This window comes from Gracilinanus agilis, chromosome 1 (assembly GCF_016433145.1).
Source record: "Gracilinanus agilis isolate LMUSP501 chromosome 1, AgileGrace, whole genome shotgun sequence".
Taxonomy (NCBI): Eukaryota; Metazoa; Chordata; class Mammalia; order Didelphimorphia; family Didelphidae; genus Gracilinanus; species Gracilinanus agilis.
This window is the reverse complement of record NC_058130.1, coordinates 288002668-288012722: the sequence shown is the minus strand read 5'-3', so window position 1 is coordinate 288012722 and position 10055 is coordinate 288002668. Positions and strand designations below refer to the sequence as shown.

The 10055-nt window shown below is 34.2% G+C and overlaps 1 protein-coding gene across 3 annotated transcripts in view; it reads left to right on the top strand.

Annotated features, from left to right (window-relative positions):
* Nucleotides 1-9616, top strand: part of LOC123231355 (solute carrier family 25 member 46) — a 23866-nt gene extending 14250 nt beyond the window's left edge. For 2 of the 3 annotated variants that reach the window (XM_044657616.1, XM_044657614.1), the window contains exons 6-8: nucleotides 571-627; nucleotides 2396-2453; nucleotides 6972-9616. In XM_044657616.1, coding sequence (XP_044513551.1) covers nucleotides 571-627; nucleotides 2396-2453; nucleotides 6972-7550 — 694 coding nt within the window. In that variant the 3' untranslated portion in view covers nucleotides 7551-9616. The remainder of the gene's footprint in view (nucleotides 1-570; nucleotides 628-2395; nucleotides 2454-6971) is intronic. The other variant, XM_044657615.1, reaches the window with a different exon arrangement.
* The last annotated feature ends 439 nt before the right edge of the window (nucleotides 9617-10055 follow it).

Genomic DNA, 10055 nt, shown 5'->3' with positions numbered 1-10055 from the left:
TCTTTACCTGAAAATTGCCTATTCATGTCTCTTGCCCATTTATCAATTGGGGAATGGCTTGATTTTTTATACAATTGCTTTAACTCCTTGTATATTTGAGTGATTAGACCCCTGTCAGAGTTTTTCGTTATAAAGATTTTTTCCCAATTTGTTGTTTCCCTTCTGATTTTGACTACATTGTTTTTGTTTGTACAAAAACTTTTTAGTTTAATATAATCAAAACCATTTAATTCGCCTTACCTTTTTTATTACTGCATACATTTTATTTTATCTGTAGTCTCTGCCATCTCTGCCAGTTCCTATTCAAATTACTAAATATTGTTGCTCATATCCCTAAATTAACTCTCCCTTTTCATCTCCTATCCCCTTTCTGCCACCATAAATCATGGCCATGGTTTTGCAAGAAAATTTAGAAGTTTAGAGATATGTTACAAAAAGTTTGAAAACACTAAAGCAAATCAACCAAATGAAAGCATCTCCCTTCCTTCCTTATCTCCTAATAACATGATTACACATAGGAAAACCTAGACCTAATTCAGGAACTAAAAAGTTAAATTCTGTTTGTTTTAGGGAACTTTCTCACAAATGGAGTCCTAAACAAGTGGGAGAACACCTTCTACTTAAAGGGTAAGTTTCATTTTTGCCAGAAGCTTTTATTTTTATTATAGTGGTAGAAATTTGAAAAATGCATACTAAATAAATAGCAGGATTACAGATTGTTTCCAGATTTTAAAGAATGATCAGATATTTATGGGAATAGCACTTCAGAAAATGGAAGGAAATATTATTTAGTATGTCCTTCTCTTAATAAAAAATTTCACCATATCTTAGAGTATAAGCTTAACTTTTTTGTTCATTCTTTAGGAAACTAATGAAAGTCTACACCAGTGGTTCCCAAACTTTTTGGCCTACCGCCCCCTTTCCAGAAAAAAATATTACTTAGCTCTCCCTGTCACATACTATCACCGCCCCCTTACAGTTATTCACCGCCCCCAAATGCACCTGTGGCCATCACTGCCCCCCTGGATCACTGCAGTACTCACCAGGGGGGTAGTGGCACCCACTTTGGGAATCACTGGTCTACACAGTTGATTGATATACATATGCATGTATATATGTGTGTATAGTGAAGAACATGGAACAGTTCTGTCACCTTACTGGCATTAACATTCTGTGCTAAAGGTCTTAGTAGTTAGCATGACAGTGACCAGTTATGTAAATTAGAACTTTACTCTTCATATAAAAAACAACAAACTTTTATTTAAAGATTGTGAAATGGAAACCTATGCTTTTGCTGACCTCTATTGTGAGATACTTAAGCACATTACACACACACACAAAACACTACACAATATATACATATATGAATGCATATCTATAAATGTATATATATAACTTCCCCCCAATCCCCACCCCCATCCTTCAACCAAAAAAAAAAATACTACTTGTAAGGACCTGGCCTATAAGTGTTAGGAGAGTCCCATCCTAGAATTTGTTTTGTAACTCTATGGTGTAGTATTATACCATAGTTGTATGATAAAACATTGGTGACATGAAACAACTTTGCAGAGTTATCTGTTATTGTTTTTTAGAAAAATTAAAGGAGATTTCATCTCTGTAGGTTGATTTTGTTTTGCTGGGTGAGATTCAAAGACTTTGATTGGTATGAGTGAACGATAATGGTAAAATGACAATGAGCTCTACTTCGAAAGGTGTACTCTTCTGAGTCTGAAGATGCAGAATGAATCTTTCATTCTGTTTACCTAACTCATGAAAGTTTTATAAATGTTATACTATATTCCTTATAGGCTGCTAGTATATTGTCACTACTTCTAAGTTTATTTCTCATTACTAGAAAAAGTACATAATAGTTTAGGCCTTCTGAAGTTAATTTATTTGGATTATACTTATGAATAGTTGAGAAACTGCACAAAATTTTGCTAATTTAATGCAAATTGTTAAAAAGGAGGGCCTTTTGTCCGCAGGAGATATAATCTAACACCTATTGTAGATGTTATAAGTGAATAACTACATGCGCTCTCTCCCTGCTCCTGTCATTTGGTTTAGCATTTCATTAAAACACACACACACACACACACACACACACACACACACACACACACACACACACACTGTCTTTCTCTCTTTCTCTGTCTCTGTCTGTCTCTGTCTCTGTCTGTCTCTCTCTGTCTGTCTCTGTGCGACAGGTGAGCTTCCAGGCTTCAGGCTTCATGAGGACGTCTAGCACTTTGGGTTGACTATGGATAACTGAAATTGGAAAGTGAAGCCGTGGATAAGAGTCCTTATTGAAATTATATTTAGACATATTTTTAAAAAACTAGCATAAACAGATCTTGTTTACAGGACAATGATAAGTGTGTTTTGGTTTCTACAGCCTAACTTATGTGGTGGCAATGCCTTTTTATTCAGCGAGCCTGATCGAAACTGTTCAGGTAAATTATCAACATATTTATTTATTCATTTTGTGTATGTGCCTGTTAGCTTTCATTCTTATTTAGCAAATTAGTTTTCAGATATTCTTAACATATAGATGATATATTTTGTGGACTTGAATTTTATTTAATTTAAGAATGTTACTTAATGTAAGAATATTATATCATTTGGACTACAGAAATATTTCTCAACTGATATTCTGTATAACCTAGACAACTTCCTGGGTGATGGTTTTAAGTCAGGCTAGTCTAACAGTTACAATTTTGAGTCTTTTCCCTGTCCCTTAATCATCCCATTCTCCTTTATCAGCTCTTTGAAATCAAGAGCCTCATTTAGGATTTGTTATGGCTTCAACTATTCTACAGTTTTTCTGTCTTTTTAAGGCCATTTTAGAATACTCAAAAGTTGCTGCTTACCACAAAAATCATATTACTTGTCCCATTTCCTGCCTTCAATCTTGGCTTTATATTTCAACCCACTTCCAATCTGCTGAGGAGGAAATTGAAACATGGAACTGACTGGAACTAACCTTAAGGGAGCCCTTACTACTGCTAGGATTGTCAATTCTGTTTATTTCCAGTTGATTCTCTATTAATTCTCTCCATAGCAATAGCTATTCCAGACTTTTTTCTCTTCCCTGAAGCCCTTTGAAATGTCCCTTCTTTTCCTCCATCCCTAATGGGCAAAAAACATAGCCTTCTTTATTGAGGAAATTGAAGCTATATCTTGAGCTTTTTCATCTCCCTTTTCTACCTCAAAACTGTATTTACCTATCCATCACTCCTTTCCTCAAGTATTAGAGGATAAGGCTAACTCTTATCCTTGCTAAGGCTAACTTTTCCACTTGTGTCTCTAATTTTATCTTGTAATTTAATTTAATATCTAATGTGTTAATTTTATAAAGTTTATTATTAACAAAACAAAACCATATGACAAGTTTTTTCTACCTGCTTAAAAAATCCCTGCTCCACCAAAGCTGCTAATAGGAAGGAAAAGAGGGGCCAAGACATGGACTTCCACCCAATTTATATCCTGGCTACATCAGCACATAACAATAGGAAGTGAATGGGGTTCTGGGAATTGTAGTTTTGCTGGAGGTTGTAGTTTTTTAGGGTAACCGATTTTAATTTCACAATCTGATCCAGACATTGTTCCATCAATCAGAATCACAGGGGTAGGGATTGACATTATCTATTTGATCCAACCCATACCTGCTGAGCATCTCCCCTACAATATTAATAACTGAACATTCAGTTTTTCTTGGAGGCCACTGAAAAGCAACCTACTACAAAAGCAGCTCATTCTTTTGAATAGCTCTCCTTATTTGGAAGTTTTTTCTTATATGATGCCATTAATGACTATTCTTCCAGTCATTCAACACTTCTAAATCCACATGTTCATCCTGTATCTCTCATCTTTAATCTTTCCCTCTTAACTAGCTCCTTCTGCTCTACCTTATCAATCTGCTCATATCTCTCCCATACTAAAGCAAAGCAAAAAAAAAAAATTTGCTTGACTCTGCCACTGTTATTAACTGTGTAATTGGAATTAGCTCACCCCCCATTCATAGTTAAAACTCTAGCCACCAGAGATAATGTCATCCCTGCCTCCCTTAGTGGGGAGGGGAGATGAGTTACCACACATGACAATAAGTAACAAATCAAGAACCAGGGACTGCCCTTTGGGCAGTCCAAAACAGTGTTGAGGCTGCCGTTTGTCCACTTGAATTAGAGGTGGACCTCCAGGATGTGACGAAAGCTGCTGTCCTTCAAATATGATGGTAACTTCCAGTTGGGGGGGTTCATGCTTTGAACTTGATGCTGAAGGATCTCTGCTGAGACCTCAGGCAGCTTCTCCTCTGAATTGTCACGTGGGCAAGTTAGGCTGGCTCCCTTTCACCTACCTTGGCGTTTCCAGAACCTCTACCTCAAGGAGGCTTCTTTGCCTCTCTTAATTGCTAGGCCTTGTGACTAGTAGCCTAGTTTATTTAGCCTTTTAACCCTCTCTCTATTTCCCTACCTTCTACCTTCCCAAAATTGTAAATAAACTACCACAAAATGCATCCTGACTTTGGTCTATTTTAATTATGGAATCAATTTGAATTTGGTTGATTCCTGGCCACCACACCTTAAATATAATATCTAATTTTCCCTCTTACATAACCTATATCCCTTATCCCATTCACTGATTAACTTACAAAAACTAATAGGAAAGGTATTCTATTCTCACTGCTTTCACCTTTTAATGATCCCTTGTTTTTTATCTCTGTACAGATGCCTCCCAAATCCATATATCTCATCTTTTCCCATTTTTTAGTTGTTTGTTCTGCTTTTTCATCTGTATGCTAAAAGTTTAGCTCTACCTTGATTTTCTAACAATAACTTCAAATGTATGTTCAAAACTAAATTCATCTCCCCCTTAGCTCTCAACTTCTTTCTATAGTTCTTATTAACTGTTGATGGTACCATTCTGCCCATTCACTCAGGCTTGAAATCAAAATCATATTGAACTCATCCTTCTCTCTCTCTTCCTATATATATCCAGTCAGTTCCAAATCTGTTGATTCTACCTTTACAATTTTTTCTCACATTTTTTCTTTCCTTTACTAATACTGCCACAACTCAAGTTTAGGCCTGTATCTCCCACTCTGAAACTAATTATAATAGTTTCTCAGTGGTCACCATAAGTAGCACACTCTAAATTAACTTTTAATATACATATAATGTTATGTGAATGGGTATGAAAAAATTCCAAATAAATTAGGAAATTTTGGGAAATATGTAAAAAAAAAAACTTTTTTGGGTTATTTTTCACCACAAGGTGGCAACTCAAGTACATTGATTATTAAGTAGTACTACCTCTGACTGGTAGCATGACTTTAATTACTTACAGAGTCATTCTCTTCTCTCAAACATATGTTGAGATTATATTCCTTTCTGGTTCCTGAAAGACCTTTTTTTACTCGTGTTCCTTCTCATGTTACGTGCTAACATAGGGAAGATATAAGTTTTGTGTAACCCCGCCTCTCTCTCTTTTCCCCTGATTGTGGTTTATGGAGGTGGGAGGTGAAAGGCAAGAGAGTTTTACTCAGGGTTTACTTCTATTTCTTTTTTCTTCTATTTCAAGTGATTATTAATAAATCTTACAAAATATAATACTTGGAGTTACTGAATATTAATTTAAATCTTACAGATCTGAATAGCTAAGTCTTTTGCAATTGATTATCACTACAATATTGCTGTTACTGTGTACAGTGTTCTTCTGGATCTGTTCACTTTGTTTTATATATGTATTCCTAGGTATTTTTGAAGTCATTTACTTAATCATTTCTCTTCTGTCTTAAAATCACTACTGTGTATTGGTTCCAAGGCATAAGAATGATGAGAGTTAGGCAATGGGGGTTAAATGACTTGCCAAGAGTCACACAGCTGGGAGGTGTCTGGCCAGATTTGAACCTAGGAAATCCCGTCTCTAGGCCTGGCTCTCAATCTACTGGGCCACCTAGCTACCCCTATGCTTCATAATTCCAAAACAATCATATAGCATAACTCTTTCAGCCATTCCCTAATTAATGGGCATGCTCAAAATTTCCAATTTTTTTTGCCACTACACAAATAGCTACTATAATAATTTTTTTACATATGGGTCCTTTGCCTTTTTTTTTTTTTTTAAATCTCTTTGGGATACAGATCTAGAAGTGATATTTCTGGGTTAAAAAGTATATGTGGTTTTATATCCCTTTGGACAGTTATAAATTTTTTTTTCCAGAATGGTTTTGGAAGTTATTTTTGACTCATACCTCTTACCCAGTATCCATTTTCTCATTTCTAGTGTCTATAACATATCATCATTTTGTTGTCCTTAAATTTAATGTAAAAAACTAACCACCCTCACAACACACAATTCCTCTTCCTGATGTCTCCTTTACTATCAATAACATCACTGTTCTTTTTGCTTCATAGCTTAATCATAGAATTCCAGAACTGGAAGGGACCTTAAAGAGCAACTAGCTAATTCAAGCATATTTTATAGATAAAAAAATAAACTCTAAGAGTGGTTCTGAACCAGCTTTTGATTTCTCCTTTGCAGAACCAACAATTTAGAGTGGGAAAGGATTTCATTGTTCTAGTCATTTTTCTTTCTACTTGAACTCATTCTAGTTGTCTGTAATGTCCTTTCTTCTACTCATCACTGATTTGCTTTCTGCTGTCATTGAAGGCCCCAACATTGCACAGTGATCATTCCCTTCCCTGAATTCCTATTGCTCTCTAGTCTGTACCACAACTTTGATCTTAATAATAGCTTATTTTACCTCCCTTTACTACATAACTATTTTCCTTCTCAATTGACCTCACTAATAATGAGATAACAGTTCCTCTCTGTGACTTTCTTTTTGGGGAAGGCTTTGACTTAGAAAAATAGAATTTTAGAACTATAAAGAGCTTTATGAATTTATATAGTACTTGTTTGGTAAAATGGGATATTAACTTAAAAAAAACTTATTCTTTTGGTTACAGAGTGAGATAATTCGGGACAATGCTGGAATTTTGGAATGTGTAAAAGAAGGAATTGGCAGAGTAATAGGCTTGGGAGTGCCTCATAGCAAGCGTTTGCTCCCACTTCTTGCTTTGACCTTTCCCACTGTTTTGCATGGAGTTCTTCATTATATCATAAGTTCTATCATCCAGAAGTTTGTTCTACTGGTTCTGAAAAGGAAGAATACTCATAATCATCCATCTGAAAGTACCAGTCCTGTGCAGAGTATATTGGATGCTTATTTTCCTGAACTGATTGCAAACTTTACTGCCAGCCTCTGCTCTGATGTTATGCTTTACCCACTGGAAACAGTTTTGCACCGTCTTCATATTCAAGGAACACGTACAATAATTGACAATACAGACCTTGGCTATGAAGTGCTTCCAATCAATACTCAGTATGAGGGAATGAGAGACTGTATCAATACTATAAAGCAAGAAGAAGGAATGCTTGGTTTTTATAAAGGGTTTGGCGCTATCATAGTACAGTATACACTGCATGCAGCTGTTCTTCAGATTACCAAAATTATTTACTCTACACTGCTTCAAAGTAATGTTTAAAACAGAGATCCATCACTCATTAGTCAAGGAAACATAATCTGGACTCAACTACTATGAAATTATGAAGAAAAAATGAATATCATAAAAAATGGTTAGGAAAACGAAATTGGTGAAAAAGAGTTCATGGTGACAATTTTTATTATAAAACATAACTGCTTTATTTTAGGGATCAAAAATACTCTAAATTTCCAAATCATAACAAAATAGTACTCATAAGATTAATATGGGGTTGCTGAGCTGCTGGATTGAAAAATAATACTCTGAACAGAAGCAAATATTTTTCTTGACATATGAAAAGGTGTTTGGGCATAAAAATTTATCTTGCCTCAATATTTATTATCTGTTTAAACATCTATATTGATATTAGAATGGTATCTCTAAGATATCCATTGAGTTACAGGTCAGTTGATTTGTATCTTAATGATAGCAATTACATGTAGTCAACCATGAAACAGCCAAGATATACCTTGCAAACTATGAGCAGGAGCTTGAGACTTTGTATTTTTTAAATGTGTTGTCAAAGTATAGTTATAAAATAATAATTAGTGGAATACAGACAAGTTGCTATTTCTAAAATTTTTCTCCATATCATCCTCCATATTCATTTTATATACTTCCTAATTGACTCTACTGCAAGATTAGCCTAAAATGAAACTAATGGTATACTTTCTATTTGTATCTCACCAATGATGAAACATATAGAATGTAGACTCAATTATTTGGTAATAATGAGGCAGAATAAATTAATTGGTTTTCCACATCCACAGTAGTGATTCACCATTATCATTAATTCTAGTTTTGCCAGCAATTTAATGCAGGTATGATTTACTTGTATATATGAACCATCAGGATACTATTTTTGAAACCACTTTTCAAACATTAACCACACTTAAAAGTATATAAGATGTAGAATTATCATGAGAACTGATTATTACTAATATCTACTTTTATAAATTGTGTTTTGAAAAAAGTCTCAAAATATTTGGTTTCAGATTTCCTTGACCTCCAGTAGATAAAACCAAAATTAATGTAATATTTGTTGCTCTTTTTTCTTTCTTGTAGTGATATTCAATTAATTTCCTTTTAAAAATTTAGTTTTTGAGACTTTGCTTAAAACTTTCCAAATTACAAGTGCATAAGGAGCAAAACAAGGCTACTTCTATTGTTTTTTATTTAATTTGTTCTTTGGATGAGCACTGAGAAAACACACTATAACCCTGAAAGGGATTTTGGTCATGGGTGGTTTTCTTTTTTCTTAATCAGTTTCTTGGAAGAACACAATTTAAACAAATGAGGGAAAAAACCTTAAAGGATTCAGTTTTAAGGAAGAGAAAAATTCTGCCTTCTGAATTAGCTTTGGTGAGTAGGTTCTTTGCAAAGTAAATTAATGTGTATTTAACATAGCATTCATTAAGGACACTATAATTTATTTCTCATTAATAATCCATAAATTAACTGGGAGCATTTAACATCTTGAAATTCATTAATTCATGAATACAAGAAAAATGAAATTTTCTTGTACATGTTAAATGACAGGGGAATGGTTACTTAGCATTATTATTTTGACTTTTGTAGTGAAATTCTCTGAAAGTTTAATGGAAACACTTAGAACACAGAAGTGTTGTAATAAGAAAATAATGGTATCTAAATGGCCTAAGTGTTTATAAATCAGGACTCTACTCTCTTCTAAGTTGTCCATGTAAAATGTGGTTTTTTAAAAAAAGTAAAATTGCTAAAGCATAAACAGTTTCCATTTTACATGCCATATTCAAGGAGGGAAAGAATAAAATTAAGAACTACTCAAATGCTGATTTCTTTGGTTAACCTTTTTATATTTTTGGTCTACCTGCTTCTCTGATTGTTGAGTTGCTATCTTTTTTGTTTAACGTTCAATTTTTTAATTGTTTTCTCAATTGCATGTAAAAAAATTTTAATGTTTGTTTTTGAGTTCCATATTCTCTTGCCCCTCCCATTGCCATCTTTGTGAAGGCAAGATATTTGATATAGATTATACATGTGCAGTCCTGCAAAATATTTCCATATTAGCTATGTTACAAAAGAAAACATACCCTGCCCCTCACCAAAATGAAGAAGAAATAAAGTAAAAAAGTATGTTTCAATCTGCATTCAGACTCTATCAGTTTTTTCATGTCTTGGATGATTGTATTGCTGAGAATAGTGGAATTGTTCACATCTGATCATTATAATGATTAAAAATGATAAAGGCTGATATTATGAGGAAAAGTAATATTTTAATTACTATGGCCATGTTGGTAAAATATATAAGACCACGTGCCTGGCTAAGATCTATTCAAACTGCCCGCCAGTCCATACCTTCTATCCCCTTTGGCTGCTTTATACGAAAGAGACCAGTCAAAGCCTCATCTCCCCATTTAAGTCACACTCTACGTTGGTTGATGTCATCACATCCAAAACTGGAAACCCATTGGATCATGGAAAATGTAGTCTCAAAGTCCCCAACATGTCCACAGGAAGTTTGTCATA